Source organism: Microtus oregoni, unplaced genomic scaffold (assembly GCF_018167655.1).
Source record: "Microtus oregoni isolate MIOR12 unplaced genomic scaffold, Mior012 000045F_ref0000178, whole genome shotgun sequence".
In the NCBI taxonomy this organism is placed as follows: Eukaryota; Metazoa; Chordata; class Mammalia; order Rodentia; family Cricetidae; genus Microtus; species Microtus oregoni.
Window position 1 is genome coordinate 10889524 of NW_024543219.1, and position 21247 is coordinate 10910770.

Genomic DNA, 21247 nt, shown 5'->3' on the forward strand with positions numbered 1-21247 from the left:
CTTTTGCTGAGACAAAATACCAAAACCAAAAGGCAAGTTGGAGAGGAAAGGGTTTACACATCATCGTTGGCGTTCATCACTGAAGGAAGTCAGAACGGGAACTCAAACAGGACAGGATCCCAGAGGCAGGAGCTGATGCAGAGGCTATGGAGGGGTGCTGCTTACTGACTTGCTTCCCATGACTTGCTCAGCCCACCTTATAGAATCCAGGACCAGCAACCCAGGGATGCATCACCTGCAGTGTGAGCTGGGCCCTCCCCCATTGATCACTAAATGAGAAAATGCCTTACAGCTGGATCTCAAGGAGGTATTTCCTCAGCTGGGGCTCCTTCCTTGTGTCAAATTGACATACACAACCTCCCAGTACAGCCTGCTTTTGCCTCCTAGGTGCTGAGATTAAAGGCTTCTGCCCCCATGTCCAGTTACAGCAGATTTCTTTATGTCCTCTTGCAGTTTTTCATATTAGTAAAATTAGATACAGAAACCCCATCTTGATCATTAAGTATAAATTAAGAAATGAATGTTGAGTTAAATTTGGAGGTTGCATACATGTGAATATAGAAGGTTGGATTATTATTAATCCTATCAAACACTTCTAAGTAATCCATTAAACACTCCTGCTTATATCCCAGGATATACTTAGAAAATACAAAGATAACTGAACTCTGATCTATACTGACAAAGTTTGCTGTCAAAATTAACATTTAAGACTTTGAAAACTGCCGGGCAGTGGTGGTGCACACCTTTAATCCCAGTTCTCGGGAGGCAGAGGCAAGCAGATCTCTGAGTTCGAGGCCATCCTGATCTGCAAAACAAGTTCCAGGACAGCCAGGACTGTTACACAAAGAAACCCTGTCTCACAAAAAAAAAAAAAAAAAAAGACTTTAAAAACCCTATTGTCTTAGTCAGTTTGGACACCTGTGATAAAATAGCAAGGCATGAATGACTTGCTGCCTACATTAGTGCCCGCATCACACAATATGCTCCTGGGAGCCTGTTTCGGGCCTTTGAACAGTATTTCCTTGCTTTGTAGCACAGAGTGAGCAGGTTCTTTTCTTTGTCATATAAAGGCCATATTCTGACATGGGATTTCCATCTCATGGTTCTGTTTAAACTAAGTCTTTATAGTACACTTTTTTCTTTCTGTGTATAGCTGTAGCTACTCAGGTAAAGGTAGTGTTTTTCCCCATTCTCACATAACAGAACTGAGCCACAGGTCATGTGGCAGAGCTGGGATTTCTAGCTTAGGTTCTCACAATTCTTTTTTATTTATTACAGATGGTTGTGAGCCACCATGTGGTTGCTGGGAATTGAACTCAGGACCTTTGGAAGAGCAGGCAATGCTCTTAACCACTGAGCCATCTCTCCAGCCCAAGTTCTCACGATTCTAAACTCAATGGTTTTAGCCATGATTGTTAATAGTACTGGCTTCTTGACAAGTTATCTTTAAGTTCTCCTCAAGCTCTAGAGTTAAACATAAATAATGCCCATGTTAAATTCTAGAGAACAGTTTAATGTGTTAATCTTAAATCATTGAATTGCTTATGGATCTTGTCAGGTCAATTACCATAAAATTAGTTTTCATCTTCTGTAGTTAAGGAGTAGATATGAGTCTTGTCTGTTGTCAAACTTCTGTGTTAGGGTGAGGTGATGCTTTGTGTTTTAAACTATTATTTCTTCCCTTTTTCATAGCTTCCTATATTACAGAGACATGGGATAACTCATATAATTTGCATACGGCAAAATATTGAAGCAAACTTTATTAAACCAAACTTTCAACAATTATTTAGGTAAGAATTATTGCTGTGATTTATAGGAAAATGTTACGGTCAAAACATGTACTGTTTTATTATTGTTACTGATGTTTGAAGTATTAAAGATTGAACGCAGAGCTTCAAGCATGCTAGGCAAGTATTCTGTAATGACCTTGTTTCAAGTTTGTTACATAATATAACTTTCCTTTATACCCACCTATTTTGTAAATATCAGCTATATGGAATATATTTTAATAGAATTTAAAATATTTAAATCATGTTCCTAAGTCTAGAGGTTTAAAAGGATGTATAATAAAACGTATGTTTCTGTACTCTTATCTCCTTGATAGTTTGTCCCCTTCCCCAAAGGCATCTACTGTTATTTCTTCATTGTGTGTCCATTCAGAAGCATACAAGCTAATTCCTATAGATAAGGTCGTTTTACTAGTTTTTTGAGTCTGCTTCTCACCCCACTTCCCACTCCTATTCACACATGGCAGCAGTCAAAGAACAACTAAGTTGAGAAGTGGTCTTTTGTTCACAGAAGCGTGTGCCAGGTTAGTTGGCCCTCAGGCTTTGGGGCATTCTCTGTCATAGGAGAACTGGGCTTACAGATGTGAGTGTTCAAGCCTAGCTTTACTTTTCAAGATACTGGATATTTTTGGTTTGGTTTTTGATTTTTCGAGACAGGGTTTCTCTTTGTAACAGCCTTAGCTGTCCCGAACTCACTCTCTAGACCAGGCTGGTCTCCAACTCAGAGGGATACATCTGCATCTTCTTCCCAAGTGCTGGGATTAAAGGTGTGTGCCACCAATGATCTGGCTCAAGACACTGTTTTTAATTCTGTGTGTTTTTCTGTGGATATGTACACTGAGTGCAGATACCCCTGGAACTGGACTTACAAGTGTTGGTCACCTGCCAGATTTGGATGTTGGAAGCAAATTGAAGTAATCTTTGAGAGCAGTCTATTCTCTTAGCCCCGAACCATCACTCTAGCTCTCATACCTAGCTTTTTAAAAAAACTTTATTTGCACTTCAGGGCAGGCCTCATGCCCAGGAATAGTTAGTTGGCCAGTACAAAATAAACACCCTGTTTTAGGTGTGCTTTTTGTTTTACTTTGTTTTACCATGTTTTGTCTTGTTGGGTTTTGTTTATTTGTTTTGATTCTCATTTTTCGCATATGTGTGTACGCATGTGTGCGTGCATGTGTCTGTTTTTAAAGAAAAACCTTTTATGTGTATGGTGTTTTGCCTACGTGTATGTCTGTGTATCAGTTGTGTGCTTGGTGCCCATGGAGGTTTGAAGAGGATATCAGATTCCCTGGAACTGAAATTACAGTTGTGAGCTGCTATATAGATGCTGGGAATCAAACCTCAGTCCTGAAAGAGAAACCAGTTCACTTAATAATAATTAATAGTAATTAATACTTAATTATTAACACTTAATAGTAATTAAGTAAACTGTTTCTCTAGCCCCCACACCCAGATTTTTATATGGTGGTGGGTCTTGGAATTTTAACTCAGGCCCTCACAGTTGCATGGCTAGTGCACTACCCACAGAGCTATCTCCCCAGTCTCCCCCAAACCCACTCTTTATTTATCCTTTTAAATTTTTTTGAGAACAGGGTCTTATGTAGCCAAGGCTAATCTTAAATGAATGATCCTCTTGCCTCAGCTTCCTAAGGCTGGGATTTTATGAACACTATGCCCAGCTTTAATCAATGTCTTGTTGTGCATTTCTGTGTTTGCGGATTTTTTGTATATTCATATGTCTATGACATGTAATAATTTTCATTTAATTTAAATGTAAATATACTGATAGGGTAAATTTGTAGAATTGTATCTAAGAATATGAGCACATTATATTTTAATAGGTTGCAGATTACCCTCCAGTGTAATGTATCAGTTAATATTTCACTATCAAGAATGAGTGACTGCTCTCTTAATACTTCTCCGAGACAGTTATAAAATAGGAAAATTTGTTTCCAGTCTGCTGGAGTTAAATACTTTTTCATACAATTTTAGCTTTCTCATTTTTATTTATTTATTTTAATTTTTCGGGACAGTGTTTATATAACAGCCCTGCTGTCCTAGAATTTGTGCTGTAGACTAGGCTAACCTTGAACAGAGATCCACCTTTCTCAGCCTCCTGAGTATTGTGATTAAAGGTATGTGCTACCACCACCCAGCTTCTCTCGTTTATCGTACTGGTAAGTGCAGAATAATATTTGTTATTTTAGATTCATTTTAAAAATAAAGTTGGGCTTAGTGATTCATGCCTAAGGAGACTTAGGCAGGAGGATTATAATTTAGTGCCAGCCTGGACTCCATACTGAAACTGATTTATAAGACAAATGCTATAACAGTAATAAAGACTATATTACACATGCTAAAGATAAAAGCTAAAGATAAAATGAGCCCCCTGATAATTGGGAGATAAGTGACCAATGTTTTCTTTAATATTTTTTATAGAAATACCCTGTGTCTATATAAAAGTATTTGTTGAAAGTATCATCTTTAACTTGGGATATGTAAGCCAAATGTTAAAAATATCTTAATGCTTGTTTTACTGGTTGTAAATATGAGTATAACTTATATACATAGGGCACTCAAATGTATGTGCAGGTACCTGATGTAAGTGCTGGGAATTGAATTCAGCTTCTCTAAAAGAGCAGCACATGTTCTTCACTGCTAAGTCATCTCTCCATCCCCTTGTTTTGTTTTTTGAAACTAGTAGCTCAGGCTGGCCTGGATCTCGACAGTCTCGTTGCCTTGCCCCTCCCCCCCACCAAATGTTGGAGCTGCAGACTGAGCCACCATACCATTTTGTTGTTGTTTAGCTCCCTCTCCCTCAGTCAAACATTAAGCTGCCTTTGAAATGTCCTCAAAGCCTCAGAGGCAAGGAACACTTTCAGAACTGTAGAGAACCCTCTTCTGCTCTGAGGAGTGAATGTACTTTTTGTACTAATTTTCTAGATCCTCTCAGAAGCTCTCTTTACTGCTTATGGTTTTTGCTTTAACTAGATAAACATTTTATACTGAAATCTTAGATATTGTGTTGTATCCTCGGACAACATAAATCTATGGCACGGTCCTTTGATATATCATACTTTGAAAATTATTTTACACTTTTTTATCAGGAGCTAGAGAGAGGCTCAGTGGTCAAGACCACTGACTGCTCTTGCAGAGGACCTGGGTTTGGTTCCCAGAACCCACATGGTGGCTTACAACCATAGTAACTTGAATTCAAAGGGAATAGGCTTTCTTGAGTACCAGGCATACATGTGCGAACATACATACACATACAGGCAAAACACTCATACACATAATAAAGTCTTTTTAAAAAGTAATTATCAAACCAGGCAAAAGGCATAAAGTTTAGGAGGAAGATGTGGAGTCTCTATTTAGGAGGAATGTGGAGATGAATAATCTCTAAATACACTGTATGCATGTATGAAATTCTCAAAGAACTAATAAGAATATGAAAAATAATTATAAATCTTCACACATTAAAAATATTAGCCAAACCGGGCGACGGTGGCGCACGCCTTTAATCCCAGCACTCGGGAGGCAGAGGCAGGTGGATCTCTGTGAGTTCGAGACCAGCCTGGTCTACAGAGCTAGTTCCAGGACAGGCTCCAAAGCCACAGAGAAACCCTGTTTCGAAAAACCAAAAAAAATAAATAAATAAAAATACTAGCCAGACAGTGATGGTGCACACCTTTAATCCCAGCACTTGGGAGGCAGAGGCAAGCAGATCTCTGAGTTTGAGGCCAGCCTAGTCTACAAAAGCTAGTTCCAGGACAGGCTCCAAAGCTACAGAGAAACCCTGTCTCAACAAACAAACAAAACCATATATAGATGTGGAGCTCACAGATTAAGTATAGCTTTAAAAGTCATATTGGGGGCTGGAGAGATGACTCAGCAGTTAAGAGCATTGACTGCTCTTCCAGAGGACCCAGGTTCAATTCCTAGCACCCACATGGCAGCTCACAACTGTTTTGCTTTCCTGTCGCTTTAAGGGACAGGCCACACCCACTCCCATTACCTCTGACCTGCCTGCTGCCTTCTTGGGCCCTTCCTTTTCTGCTTCCTTGATGTGCGCTTTTTATTATAAGGAAGACCTGGGAATGTTATGGTTTTGGTCCCTTTAAGAGACAAGCCACACCCACACCCACTTCCCTCCCCATCCGCTGAGGCAAGCTGATCTTGAGCTTCCGCCCTGAGCTCGTTCTCTTTTCCATCTTCCTCTCGGAGAGGCAGCTTTGCTTCTGCCTCTCTCCCCACTTCTCTGCTTCCCCCCTTCTCTGTCTCTCCTCCTCCCCCCCTTCTCTCTCTTCCTTTTTCTCTGTCCCCCCCCCTTCACCCTTCCTCCTCCATAACCCCCTGAATAAACATTCAACCTCACCCTGCATGTCGTGTCTATCCATGTTTCTGTCTTCTGCCCGCCCACCATGTGTCTCCCTGCCTGGAACCAGCCATTGCTCAGGGACCAGCAGCCATCTCTGCCTGGGGCCCACTACCTGCTGCCACATGGCCCGCCACCACTGCTCTGGGACCGGCAGCCATTTCTGCCTGGGACTGGCTGCTCCCAGGGCCTGCTGCCTGCCACCACATGGCCCGCTGCCACCATTTGGGACCTACAGCATTTCTGCTGCCTACCACCGCGGGGATCTTGCAGCATTTTTTAAAAAAGAATAACAACTGTCTGTAACTCTAGTTGCAGGGACCTAACATCTATGGCAAAACACTAATGCACATAAAAAACTTTGTTTTTAAAGTCAAGCTGTTAATATGCAGACATTACATACATGAGTTGCTTGCATTGAAGATTAATAGAAATGTTATTGAGGATTATAATTTATATTTTTTAATAAAGAGGATGTTATTTATTTGGGATTTAAAGCATCAAGTTTTTGTATGGAGATTTATCTGAGAGTATACTTATCATAAATATTTTTTTTCCAGATATTTAGTTTTGGATATTGCAGATAATCCAGTTGAAAACATAATACGTTTTTTCCCTATGGTAGGTATAAGTATTTTAATATCACTTAAGGTTTATGATTTAGACCTATTAATTTAGATTCTGAAACTACTTTTACTTCATTACTGCTGAAAAAAATGTAGGTTTCTTTTAAAAAGAAAGTGAATTACTTAAATCTTAAAAGCATCACTGAGGATTTTTTATTTTTATATTTATTATTGTGTGTTGCCTGAATATATGTGTGTGTACCACATGCATGCAAAAGCCCTCAGATGTATTGAATCTCATAGAACTGGAGTTATGGATGGCTATGAGCCAGTTTGGGGCTGGGAATCAGCCCCTGGTCTTCTGCATGGGCAGTGAGTGGCAAGTGTTCTTAACTGCTTAACCATTTCCCAGCTCCCTCACTGAAGTGTTTTGTTGTTATTTTAATTGTATTACATTTTATGTATGTATGCTTATGCATGAACACAATTGTGTATGCCATGTGTGCGTATGAAGATCATAGGACAGCTTTTGGAAGTCTGTTTTCCCCGCCATGTTTCCTAAGATGGAACTCTGGTCAGGCTTGGTGGTAGGTGGCTTTAGCTGCTGAGTCATCTTACTGGCCTACCGAGTGCTGGTATTTAAGGTGTGCGCCACCACTGCCCGGCTATATGTTTATCTTATTCTATATGTTTTACTGTAACCTGTTGTCTCTTGCCCACAGACTAAAGAATTTATTGACGGAAGCTTACAAAATGGAGGTAAATATACTTTCTGTTATTAAAAGATTTATTTAGGTTAGGATATTTTGTCTACATGTATGTATTTGCACTACATGCATGCCTGGTGCCTGCAGAGGCCAGAAGAAATCACTTGATCCACTGGAACTGGAGTACAGGCAGTTGGAAGCTGCCATGTGGGTGCTAAGAATCGAACCTGGTCTTCTACAAGAGCCACAATGCTCCTAACTACAGAGCCATCTCTCTAGACTATAGTGTTTGTTTTATTTTTAGGAGATTATTTTGTTGCAGTTATCTTTTGGTTGATAATTTTTTGAAATGTAGGATAGGGGAATTCTATTTTTATATGGTAGACAGTTTTCTATATTTTCCCGCTACTTCATCTTGTTAAACCTTTTAAAAATTTTCCACCCAGCCGGGCGGTGGTGGCGCACGCCTTTAATCCCAGCACTCGGGAGGCAGAGGCAGGCGGATCTCTGTGAGTTCGAGACCAGCCTGGTCTACAAGAGCTAGTTCCAGGACAGGCTCCAAAACCACAGAGAAACCCTGTCTCGAAAAACCAAAAAAAAAAAAAAAAAAAAAAATTTCCACCCAACTACTTTCAGTTTCTCTCAATCTTTTGTGTTCTGTGCATAATTAAAATAAAGACTTGAAAACTAATAGTTAGGTGGCATGTACAAGATATAAAATATTTAAGGAAGACTCACTGCAGCCTGATGTAGCTTTGGTATATGTCTGAACTCTGCTTTTTAAACTTTTTCAGGAAAAGTTCTTGTCCATGGGAATGCAGGAATCTCCAGAAGGTATGAAGGTAGATAATCTTGGGTCTCTTGTGTTTAGTTATGAGTTGTTTTCTAATTGTTTCTCTGTCTTCAGTGCTGCCTTCGTTATTGCATACATCATGGAGACATTCGGGATGAAGTACAGGTAAGTGAGCATACTCAAACCTAGTAGTACTTCACCTCACCTAAATGGACTTAATAGAAATAGTTGGGAATATACAGCTAAATATTCCTTTTTGAAAAAATATACAGTCATAATTGATTAGACAAAACTGGAAAACTTGTTGAGAATTGGTTTGTCTCAGTTTAAAAACTCTTGGTACAAATTTTGGTGTTTATTTCAATTGATGTAATACTAGGTGGGATAGAATATGCTAGTAATCAAAATACTCAGCAGACTAAAGTAAAAGGATTACTGCAGATTCAAGCCAAAGCCTGGACTGCACAACCAAGGCTACAGATCAAGACTGTGTCTAAGGCCCAGCGGTGGTGGCGCACGCCTTTAATCCCAGCACTCGGGAGGCAGAGGCAGGCGGATCTCTGTGAGTTCGAGACCACCCTGGTCTACAAGAGCTAGTTCCAGGACAGGCTCCAAAACCACAGAGAAACCCTGTCTCGAAAAACCAAAAAAAAAAAAAAAAAAAAAAAAAAAAGACTGTGTCTAAGAAAAGAAACTTAAGTCACACTCTTTTATTAAGCAATGAATGAAAAATTAATTAGAAATTGTCTGTACCACCCCTTTATAAACCAAGCTGGTTTGGAGTATTACCTTTCTTATGAAAAAAAAGCTGGAAATCTTGTCCTGTCCTTGTTACTAAGTCTATATCACTTCCAAACGGAAAAGTATTTCCTTATTTAGACCAGAGAAATGGCTAAAGACCTGGTTCAGTACCCAGGTGGCATTTAGCTGTCTGTTAACAATTTCAGGGGATTGAACAATTTTTTCTGCCTCCTGCAGGCTCCACACACATATAGATGATGCAAACAAAGCTCTCATACACATTTTTTTTTAAGTAGTTGCCTCTGATAGATTTAAGGAGCATGGAAAACGGTGCTTTTAGTTATATACCCATCGATGACCCTACCAGGCTCTGATATATAGTTCCAACTCAGAATCACACACTAAATTGGTCTGTTGTATGACAAGACTTTTCCTGTGCAGATGCAATATACACATCTACTTACCTCAGGTATGGAGCCCATGACAAGTCAAAGTATGGATATTACCACAACCCAGCTTGGTGAACCACTGAATTTTATTGGGGTTACTTAACAGAAAAATGGGTGAGGAGATATTTAAAGAAGAAAAATAAATCAGATAGCTGCGTCGCCAAGCCTACCCTTCTGTGAACTAATGTTCTTGTACACTGTAAAGATTTGTCACTCATATTGATTTAATAAAACACTGATTGGCCAGTAGACAGGTAGAAGTATAGGTGAGACTTACAGACTAGGAGAATTCTAGGAAGAGGAAAGGCAGAGACGCAGTTGTCAGCCAAAGACAGAGGAAACAAGATGAGAATGCCTTACTGAGAAAAGGTACCAAGCCATGTGGCTTGGTATGGATATGGCAACTAGAAATAATGGAATAGGACCGTGGTTCTATACACAGGACTCTTTTGAGGCCCTGTAATTAGAATGAGTTCACGTTAAGTCCTTTAACAAGGATTTATTGGAAGGCAAATCTGCTGCCAGCAACCGCAGTAATTCCAGCACCAGTAGCGTATATTAAAAGTTGCTGCAGTTAAAAAGCTCATACTTGGATCTTGGGAGCTAGTGGCAGTCCGCGGCATCCCTTTGATGCTCTTAGCTCTTAGCTGAGTGTCCCTTGGTTCCCAAAGTGTTTACCTTGAAAAAATTAAGAGTGTTCAGAGATTAAGGGGCATTTCAGCCAATAGCCTTTTGAATACTAACCCATTAGGGTGTGATCTGAGGTACTATAAGCACAGACAGGAAGCAATATTGCTCTCTTGGGTGATCGTTGGAGATCTGATTGTAGCTCCTAGCACAAACACAGCAGAGGACTGCAATGGCTCTCTACCTTGTTGTTAGTGTTACTCACTCTTTTAGCTGGCGGCCTTTTATGGACTTGCTTACACATGACAATATACCCCAGCCTGGGTGACAGCTCACAAAAGCTGGAAAACTGGAGCACACTGTACAGGTTGGAGAATATACTTTACATGTGACTTAGTTCTTGTGTGTAAACCTTTCAGGCAATTTAGTGGTTTTCAGCTTCTTCAAGGCAGCTTAGCTTGTCTGAGAGTATCTCTGAGTGTTCTTTACTCTTTGGAGCTAGGGGCTTGTCAATCTGGTCAGTTTCAGGGACTTCCTGAAGCTATTGAATTGTTTGCTTTAGCAGTTTCCTTGGAGGAAACTGTTACACAACAGGGTCACAACACCAAAAGTGATTAATCCCTGAAAGGATTAGGGACTGAAGAGGCAGGGTCCAAAGCCCCAGAGGGGAATGGGGGTGGGTTGATAGGGATGGGCAGGTGATAAGAGGGTTGGGGGGCTTGTATACACGTGTGTCAAAAGTAATTGATTGATACAGTTTTTAAATATTTGAATACAAGTGTAGATGGGAGGCTGTTGATTTATTCTTGGTTGCTCAGACCCAAAATAATCACACAGAAACTGTATTATTTGCAATTCTGTTTGACCAATAGCTTAAGCGTATTTCTAGCTAGCTCTTATATTGTAAACTAACCCATCTTCATTAATCTGTGCATCACCACAAGGCGGTGGCCTACTGGCAAAGTTTCAGCTGGCTCCAGGGAAGCTTCTCCCTGACTCTGTCTTCTTTCTCCCAGCATTCAGTTTAGTTTTCCTGCCTACATCTATTCTGCCCTATCACAGGTTAAAGCTGCTTCTTTATTCATTAACCAATAAAAGCAACACATATAGGACTTCCCACATCATACAAGTACTTGAAAAAATATTTAACATACATCAATAGACTACATTTGATATTCTTTTTATTTGGAATCTTGTCAGTAATATTCATCATCTTTTTTTTATATATTTTATTTATTTATTATGTATACAATATTCTGTCTGTGCGTATCCCTGCAGGCCAGAAGAGGGCACCAGACCCCATTACAGATGGCTGTGAGCCACCATGTGGTTGCCGGGAATTGAACTCAGGACCTTTGGAAGAGCAGGCAATGCTCTTAACCACTGAGCCATCTCTCCAGCCCCTATTCATCATCTCTTGATTCCATTGTGCTACTACTAGATGTCACATGAAGTTTTATTACAAGACAGTTAATGACTCATTTAATATTTGAACATGTGACAGGTATGCTACATGCACAAAGTGCTCTACACTTCTCTCACCTTCATTGTAGTCCCCCAAAATTAGCATTATATTATCTATTTTACCAGCGAGAAAAGTGGTGCAAGTTCCCTGTGATAGGTGGTAAGCCTGGGAACCGTGAATTTAGTTGACCCATCTTCTATCCACTACAACTTACTATTTCTCTATATTATTAAACTGTATGAATATGATTTCCTACTTTGGCAAAAATTTTAGGTGGTTTTTAATGTTGTAGTTTTTTTCTGCTGTACTGGGGACTGAACCCCAGGGCCTTGCATAGCTAAGATCCTACAAGGCTCTATCCTCAGCCTTAGGAGAAATTTCAAATAAATTCTTAATGATTAAAATTTTTCTTTCATGAAATACTTCCCTTATATTAATTTTATTTCTGTTTTCAGAGATGCATTTGCTTATGTCCAAGAAAGGAGATTTTGTATTAATCCTAATGCTGGATTTGTCCACCAACTCCAGGTAATAACTCTCTTTAAGGATTAAAATGACCTGTATCTTGGGTATGGAATTCATTTTGTAAATGCTTGATATTACTATAATTTGACTAAATTGATGATTCCAGTTTGCATCTTTATTGAAATGTTCTTTTGGTTTGGGTTTTCTGAAATATTTTCTATTACGTAGCCCTGGCTGACCTGGAACCCTCTATGTAAGGTAGACTAGCCTCAAACTTACAGAGATCTGCTTGCCTCTGCCTTCTGAGTATTAGGATTAAAAACATATACCTCTTCAACCAGCCCTTTTTTTCTTAAACTGGTCTTGGTGACTCGTATCTGTAATCAAGACACTTGATGCAAGAAGATTGTCATGAATTCAGGCAGACTTGGACTGCAGTTGTAGTTACCAAGAAAATGGGTTAAAAGTACATGGTTAAATACAAGGTAGAGGCCAGGTGGTGGTGGCCCACACCTTTAACCCCAGCTCTCGGGAGGCAGAGGCAGGCAGATCTCTGTGAGTTTGAACCCAGCCTGGTCTACAGGGCAAATTCCAGAATAGCCAGGACTACACAGAGAAGGACTGGGAAGATGACTTACTAGGTTGAGGTACTTTATAGCAAAGAACCAAATTGTCCTGACCTTCACACACATCAAATGTGTTTCTTTCCCCAGTAAGTCAATTTAAATGAATGACTGAATGCAAATAAAAAATATATACAAGGTAGAAAATGTGGTGATTTCCCCTCCCCCCAGTTTTACAGCCCTGAAAACTTCAAAATTAAAGGAAGTCACTACATACTAAGTATATGAGCTCATTTTTCTGTTTTTTTTTTTTTCTGGCGCCTTGTACAAAAACATTCATTTTACAGTATACTTTTATACTTGAAAAAGTAGGGTATAATATGATAAATAAAATGAAAATTTAGCATTGTGTAAGAATCGGATGTAAAGTTAAGTCCTTTTTATAATATATCTTAAGGGGGGCTGGAGAGATGGCTCAGAGGTTAAGAGCATTGTCTGCTCTTCCAAAGGTCCTGAGTTCAATTCCCAGCAACCACATGGTGGCTCACAACCATCTATAATGGTGTCTGGTGCCCTCTTCTGGCCTGCAGGCATACACCCAGACAGAATATTGTACATGATAAATAAATAAATATTTTAAAAAAATACATCTTGATGAAACCAAGTGTAGTATCATATGCTATAATCTCATTTAGGAAGTAGAGACAGGTATATAGAAATTAAATATATTTGAATAAATATGTTTAAAATAATAACATCGAGCTTATTTCTGTAATGCAGTCATTGGTCACAGAATGTTTCCATGCATAATGGGCCACATATACAATGGTGGTCTCATACGACTACAGTAGAGCTGAAGGTATCTTATTACTTAATGGCCTTGGAGTCATGATACCATTTCAGTGCAGTGTTTTACTTTTTTTTTGTGTGTGTGTGTATGGATATTTTGTCTGCATGGGTGTCTGTAGCTGGTATGTGCCTGTTGTCCTTGGATGCCTTGGGACTGAGTTAGAGATGGTTGTGAGCCACCATATTGGTGTTAAGAACTGAACCCCCAGTCCTCAGAAGGAACAGGCAGAACTCCTAATCACTAAGCATCTCTCCAACCCCCACAGCTTGCTATTATTGGGTTTGTTGTGATGCTGGTAGAAACCTTCCTGCCATAGTTGACACTCTAGTGGAGGAATGCTCTCTTATGAGAAGGTCATTCTGGCTAATATCCCCAGTGAAGACTCTGGAGAAAATTGAAAGCAACTGCCAAAAGGAAGTAGACCAGTTTAAAGGATGTATTAAAAGAAGTCAAGAGAGAATAATACTGGGAGCTAGTGAGATGGTTTAGTGAGTAAAGGCACTTGCCACCTGACAGTAAAGCCAAAGACCTAATTCTGATCCCGGGAATTCCTGTAAAGGGAACCAGCTCCACACATTTTACTCTATCCTCCACGTGTGTACTGTAGCAAGCATGTCCCCACATGCACATACATACAAACAAGAATAATAATAAAGATTGTGTAACATGAATGGGGCCTGCTTGTTGGGGTTTCTGTCCCGCCCACAGCCGGCAAGCCCCAAAGAAAATCACACAGAGATCTCTATAAGTTATAAAGCTGATTGGCCCATTAGCTCAGGCTACTTATTAGTTCTTGTAGCTTATAGTAACCCATTATTCTGATCTATTTTTGCCATATGGCTTGGTACCTTTTTCAGCTAGCAGGTCACATCCTGCTTCCTCGGTGGTCTGCGCAGAACTGGGAGGAATCAACATCCTCCTTCCCAGAATTCTCCTGTTCTCATTGCATCATTTCTACTTCCTTTCTGGTTTTCCCCGCCTATACTTTCTGCCAATCAGGAAACATGATTGACAGAATACAGACAATTCTCCCACACCAAGATTGGCTTAAACAAAAGTGGTAGTGGAGGAAAATAGATCAAGGTTTATTTGAAAGTGTTGATAGCTTGGTAGGACCTGTTACTTGATGGATATAGGTTCTGAGAGGGGTGGGGGGATAAAGATGAATCTCTGTTACCTGATGGATCTAAGTTCGGGGGTGTTGTTTTGAGGCCCCTCTACCATTTGTACTAAGTTTAACATAGAATTAGATCATTATAGCTAATGCTCCAGTGACAGAAGATGTATCGTCTGGCAATGAGCTATTGGTACTACTTAATTTCTAGTTACCAGTAACTGACAGTTACCAGATAGGGATTGTGAACCTTCGTTCTTTTGTGAGAATATGGTACCAGTCTTTTGGCTGTAACCTAAGAATACAAATATCCACCTAATCATTGTTTGGGGTATTTAAGAATATAAATGTATATCTGAACTAATTAAAATCTTATTATTAGGAGTATGAAGCCATCTACCTAGCAAAATTAACAATACAGATGATGTCACCACTCCAGATAGAAAGATCCTTATCTGTTCATTCTGGTACCACAGGTAAGGGTGTTTTCTTTTTTGGAAAATTGAAGGGTAATGGTGGGGGAAGTAGTACTACTGGGCAATCTAAGTTGTTTAGAAACTTTTAATAAGATTTCAGAAGGATCAGCTTTCTAGTAATAAACAGTGTGTACCTCTGTTCATAAACTATAATTCATAGCCAATTACAGTAACCATTTGAAGATCACTTGGTTTAACTTTCTGTTAAGTTGTATATAAAACTATATTTCAAATTCAGTAGTGTAGCTAATGAGAGCTACCTCAATTTCCCACTACTACTATTTTGAGTTTTTGTTGTTTTTAAGCTTTATTTTATGTGTATGAGTGTTTTGCATGTACATCACCATGTACATGCCTGGTTTCTGAAGAGATAAGAAGGTGGCAGCAGATCTCTGAAACTTGAGTATAGGTGAATGTAAGCCACCCAAGTAAATACTAGGAACCAAACCTAGGTCGTCTGCAAGAGTAGCCAGTGTTCTTAACTGCTGAGCCACATCCCTTCCCCGCAATGGTTGTTTTGAGACTGGGTCTATGTAGCACTGACTGTCCCAGAACTGGCTATGTAGACAGGCTGACCTGAAACTTAGCTGGTGAAATGGCCCAGTAGGTTAAAGTGCTTGCTTCTGGGGGCAGGAGAGATGGCTCAGAGGTTTAGAGCACTGGATGCTCTTCCAGAGGTCCTGAGTTTGATTTCCAGCAACTGCATGATGACTCACAACCATCTATAGTTGTGATTAGAAGAGGAATCTAATACCCTCTTCTGGAATAAAGGCATACAAGGTGTGCATGCAGGTAGAGCATTCATATACATAAAATAAATAAAATCTTTAAAGAAAAAAAAAAGCTTGCTACTGAAGTTGACAACCTGTCTGGTCTCCTGAACCTATATGCTATAGGTGAGAACTGCCCTTACCTTCCAAGTGATTGAATTAAAGTTGAAAGCCACTGTACCCAACTACTACTTTGATCTCTCCTCTAGTTTTAGAATAATTCAAATCCACTTATTTCTTACTTAACAGTCTAAGCAAACTCTCAAATTTTAATCTTTTCCAAGTTCTAGCTACTCATTTGTAACTAACTGTTCTTGTTGAGCTGGCATTTAAGCACAAGTCCAGAACACACCTTTCAGGCCAGATGTTCTTTCTTGGGCTCAGCTTCCTTGACTCTTTAATCTTGACCCTGTCTCTAATCACTGTTTAAACACTAATATTTTTCAGAATCTTTAAAGCACACTTCCTTCTAAATAGTACTTTAAAGGCTAATTAGGGCAACACAAGCCTTTTGCTAGATTATCCTGGTATACCCTGGTATATTTATTTTCTTATTTGTAATGATGTTTTTGTTTTGGCAAAGACTTCATTGACTATTCTTATAGAAGTGTAGATGGGGAAATCCAAAATGAGCATGCCAGTTTAAGAGAACCCTAATGGTTCTCATGCAGAGCCACAGACAGCCAAGGTAGTAAATGTGTAGTAAAAACCCTTCTGACTTCTCAGTTTGTCTCATTGCTCCTCTTTGTGTCTACACTCCAAAAAACTAAATGGATGTTCTTCTGCGGTGTTTTTCTTACTACAATGCATAAGATTCCTCTTCCCTGGTCTCACACATAGCTTAGACACCATCTCCTCAGATGAGGCAGGGTAAGTGCACTCTTCTCCAACCCCCAGGCGTAGAGTTCTGGAGAAATGCATTACTTTGCCTATTTTAGCCTTAGGCGTTGCTTTCCACTTTGACTGTGTTGATACTATATTCGCATCTTTATTGATCTTCTAGAGAAGAATAACTTGTTTAGAACTTGCATTCTAAATTATGATTTAGCACAATTCTAAATCTAAAGCCATGCTGTTGTTAGTCACAGAACACAGCTAGCTGCTGGCTTAACTGTTCCTTCAGGTTCCCCTTCATAAGACTCTTTTCTGAATGTAACTATAGGCATGTAGAGAATTCTGATTCTTTTTGGGATGTTTTTGTAAAATTGACTCTGGTGTAGGGAATAAATCAGAACTTTCAATCTGCCATATACTGTCCTTGCTCTTAACCCATAGGTCTGGATGATAAAAAGCCACAGCTTTAACAGAAAGTATTTTCAACTGTTCTCCTTCACACAGCAGCTCTATGAACAGAAAAACTATATCTAAAAATCATAGAAACACAAACTCACCTACTAGATATGGTATCCTATGACATGTTAATGTTGCCTAAAAAGCATAAAGTTGGTGGTAACCAGATTTAATGTACCACTGACTCTTGAAATGTTTTACTTTTCATGCTATTTTAAAACTAATGTTTATTATGTGCAATACCTAAGATACTGTTACTAAAGTAACTTTACTTCATGATACAACAAAAAGAATTTACTAAAGTTTGCTATAAATTCAAGCATGAGATTTTTGTAATACTTATGTATAATATCACTTAGTGGAAGAATATATTTTGGCTCCCTGTAGTATCTGAACATGAGTTTATATAAGTTTTCACTTTATATCACTCAGGTAGTCTGAAGAGAACACATGAAGAGGAGGAGGATTTTGGAAACATGCAAGTGGCAGCTGCACAGAACGGCTGACTCTGAGCACTGTCACACAAATGTGAATGTGTCACACGGGTGTGAATTTCTGTTTAGAAAGGAGAAGATCCTAGTGATGATAATGTAAAGTGGTAAAAACACAAATAGTTTCTTTTCAATTATATGTTGCTTCCAGACATGTTTCTCTGCAACTTGTTGAGCAACACTTTAAGATGTTGAACTTCTTCAGTAGATGGCGCTGGTGGGTGATGGGTTTGCTTTAAAATAACAAAACAAAAAACACTTTATGGTTTTATTGTAAACCAAGAATTTTGGACTTGCAAAAAGGTATTATTGCAATAATGCACTTTTCATACTTGAAGTTTATTTGTATGATATAAAGTTATTACTTTAAACAAAATGCAAGTTAGGGGGATTTGTTTATAATTTTTGGATAATTTATAACAAACAAATTTCCTAATGTTTCCTAAAAGCTCATTTTGTGTTATATATATTACATTTAAAGTAATTTTACAGTTAAATTTTCTGATGGAGCCTCTTACAGAAACAGTAACAAAATGTAGAACTCTTTCACATTTTTTAATATAATTCAGCAACTGAATTACCATTTTTTTAACTTCTTTGTCCCTTATTTTTAAATCATGATTTTAGCCAACTATCCTACTTTACTAATTTAATTAATACTTCCTTTCCAATTGCCTTCCTTATTGTAAACAAGAAAAAAAAAGTTGTAATGATGAAAGAGGTCTTATTTATTCAAAAATAAGGATAGTGTTATATTTCCACCTGCTGTTTTTATTGTTTGTTTAAGCCAAATGTTGACTTGGTCTTTACAGAGTTGCTTAGCCCTTTTAACTTTTGTCCAAGATGGTTCAAAGTAGACTTTTAAGAAACCAAACCAATGTAGCACTGCTTCTTCAATATGAAACCCCCAAAAGAAAAGTGCCTTGCATTAACCAATTAAATCCTCATGACCTCTAAATTAGATAGTAGTATAAAGCTATTAACATTTTTTGTAATTTTTTTTGTTTTTAAACCATAAATTAAACTAAATCTGTGAAGCTTGAAGAAAGTAAATTATTTGGAATAATATGAGACATTTACTTCCTTTCATGTTGTCTTGCTTCTGTGAGGTTCTTGACTGCTTTGAAAATTCATTGGATAAAGCAGTTTGTGGGTGGCTTCAGGGTTTTGTAAATTACTGTTTTAATTTGTTCTTAAATTAATTCAAATTTACCCCATAATTTGCAAAGTCACTTTATGGCTCTTTAGTTTTCCATGATTTTATCTATTTGTATAAAAGTTGTTCTACAAAAACCATTTTGCTATTTTAAGTGTGATGTGCAGAAGAGAGAAGTGTTTTAGCCTTTTGTGTTTGGTGACTTTAGGGTAGCACAGACACAGCTCCTTGTAGCTCTGTCCTCTCTCAAGGTGCTTTACTGCTGGGAATGATGTCTACATTTCCAGGGTACTGTGAGGCACGGTGTGAGATAGCGTGTTATTTTCTTTCTTTGCTCTCCATTCTTATGGTGTTACAGTACAGAGAAGGCTCCGTCCTACAACAGTGGGAGCCGAATGTAAACCAGAAGTACTATTAACTAGACTTAATTTCTCTTTGGATTTCGCATTCCACCCTAAAACCAGCATTGTGATCACTGTTCTCTTGTGTCACTGGTATGGCAGGCTAGGAGTCAAGATTATATTGGGTGTTCAAAATTCCTGTGTACACATCATCACTGGAAAGGTCAACAGAGATCTCTCACAGTCCTATGATTCATTGAACAGAAATTGTACTTAAAGTAATCTCCATAAAAATGATTTTTCAAAATGAGACATTTGAAATTATTTTTTTAAGTTTCATAAAAATACATATTCTATCTCTTTAAGAGTTTGGCCAGAATTACAGAATAGGTTGTTGATAGTCATTTATACCTGGTAATTTGTCATTTTCCTAACCAGTCATTTTTATGTTTTCACATAAAGTGCCTATCCAGCACAATATACTGGAGACAGCCTCAGATATTAGAGACTGCTATCACCTTGAGCACAGTTGATGTGAACAAATGAGGTTTGTTCTTTCATAAGAAGCCTGTATTTACTAAGTAGCTGTCTTAGGTTCCATTTCCAGTGATGTTTTGTACCAGTCAGCTATGATAAACTTAACCAATCATGTCTTATTCTCTAGACAAACTGAATGATACATGAATGTTCACCCAGTTTCAACATTAATATGTAATCTGGGTTCAGAATTAAGATTTTTATCAAAATATAGGGAAACCTCATTTCCCTTTTTGAAAGTTTTGAGACAGATACTGAACTTTTGGAGTGGGGTATCTTCTCTTATTTTAACTGGTTCATGTTAATTTCTTGTCTATTATTGTACCAACTCTGTAGTAGGAATGTTCAAGTGTGATAGCTTTGCTACCAACTTTGAATCACTTGTAGAGCAGAATATTCATTTGCAAGGGTATGGGGTTGTGCTTAATCTCAGTCTAGAAGTAATGTCAGAAATGCTAAGCATGTCCTTTGTAAGAAAACTAAGGTTCCTAATTGTTTAATTACTATAATTCAAATTAATTAGAAGTATTTAAGTGCAATCTTGAATTATGAAGTTGAGATGTATATATTAGGATCTCAACTTGATGTAAAGTAAATGAGCAGTTACCTGACGGATTTTTTTTTTATTAAATAACTGGTTTAACCCATAATCCTAAAGCATAGCTTCACTTCAGTATTTACATTATTTTTGTCCATTCAACAACACTCCAATAAGGAAATGATAGGAAATAGCTGAGACTTACTCAAGGATTTTATTTATTTTTTTTAATTAGGAAGATAAGTTTCTAGAGTCTTGAGTGCTGGATATTCTTTGTCTTTCCCATTCATGGCAGCTAAAACAAAACAAAAAAAATCACTCAAAATATTCAGGTTTACATGTTAAGCTCTCTCACAGGGAGCAGCCATACCTCACAGTTTAAAGTGTTTTCTCAATCAGTCACATGATACTGACATGTAATTGCAATTTACTATGCAGCAAAAAATGATTCAAGAATAACATACAGTGTCTAGTTACCTCTGTACAGGCAATTGCTTACGTCACTCTGCTTTTAACGTTTGTACTCAGATAAAATGCTTCTGTATGTATAGGAATGTCACAGATGCAAGATGCTGCTAGCCTGGGCACAAAGTATTAAAATTATTTTGTGAAGACTGGTGGTTGTATTAAAACTGCTGTGCTATTGTACATCAACAAATGATTGAGAAGCTCCCTCATACTCCTTTAGGCCTCAAAACGTCTTAGCCTTCTGGGTAAAAGTTGCCCAGCTTTACTCCCACAAATTAAGTGTGATGAATATTTAATATTGAAACTGTTTTCAGTTGGTGACACAATGCAACTGTTTCTGTAAAGGAGGATTTAAGAGAAGACCTCAAAACCCCATGGTATTATTGAAACACTAACATAAATGGTTTTACCTCAGAGTCTAATGGTAAGATACAGAATACGATATTCAGTTTTCCCTTGGGGGCAGGCTTATTTAACATGGGTAAAACTTCATGAAAACTATTTTCACTAGTGATAGGTCACTTAGTTCACTGAACCAACTGTCAGAGGTAAAATCTGTCCCTCTACAGTAAAAGTATTTCTATTCTGGAAAGTCAACTAATGACTAGAGGGAAATCCAAATCCAATGGAAATAACCCCAAAATACATAAAACTGCGCTGTTATGCGCCATTTCTTAA

General features: G+C 38.3%; 1 protein-coding gene across 1 annotated transcript in view; it reads left to right on the forward strand.

The window, feature by feature from the left end:
- Styx (serine/threonine/tyrosine interacting protein) overlaps positions 1 to 20713 on the forward strand; it is a 34793-nt gene extending 14080 nt beyond the window's left edge. Inside the window, exons 4-11 of the mRNA XM_041633975.1 lie at positions 1693 to 1790; positions 6723 to 6783; positions 7451 to 7487; positions 8230 to 8269; positions 8343 to 8393; positions 11966 to 12038; positions 14885 to 14978; positions 17471 to 20713. Coding sequence (XP_041489909.1) covers positions 1693 to 1790; positions 6723 to 6783; positions 7451 to 7487; positions 8230 to 8269; positions 8343 to 8393; positions 11966 to 12038; positions 14885 to 14978; positions 17471 to 17544 — 528 coding nt within the window. The 3' untranslated portion in view covers positions 17545 to 20713. The remainder of the gene's footprint in view (positions 1 to 1692; positions 1791 to 6722; positions 6784 to 7450; positions 7488 to 8229; positions 8270 to 8342; positions 8394 to 11965; positions 12039 to 14884; positions 14979 to 17470) is intronic.
- The last annotated feature ends 534 nt before the right edge of the window (positions 20714 to 21247 follow it).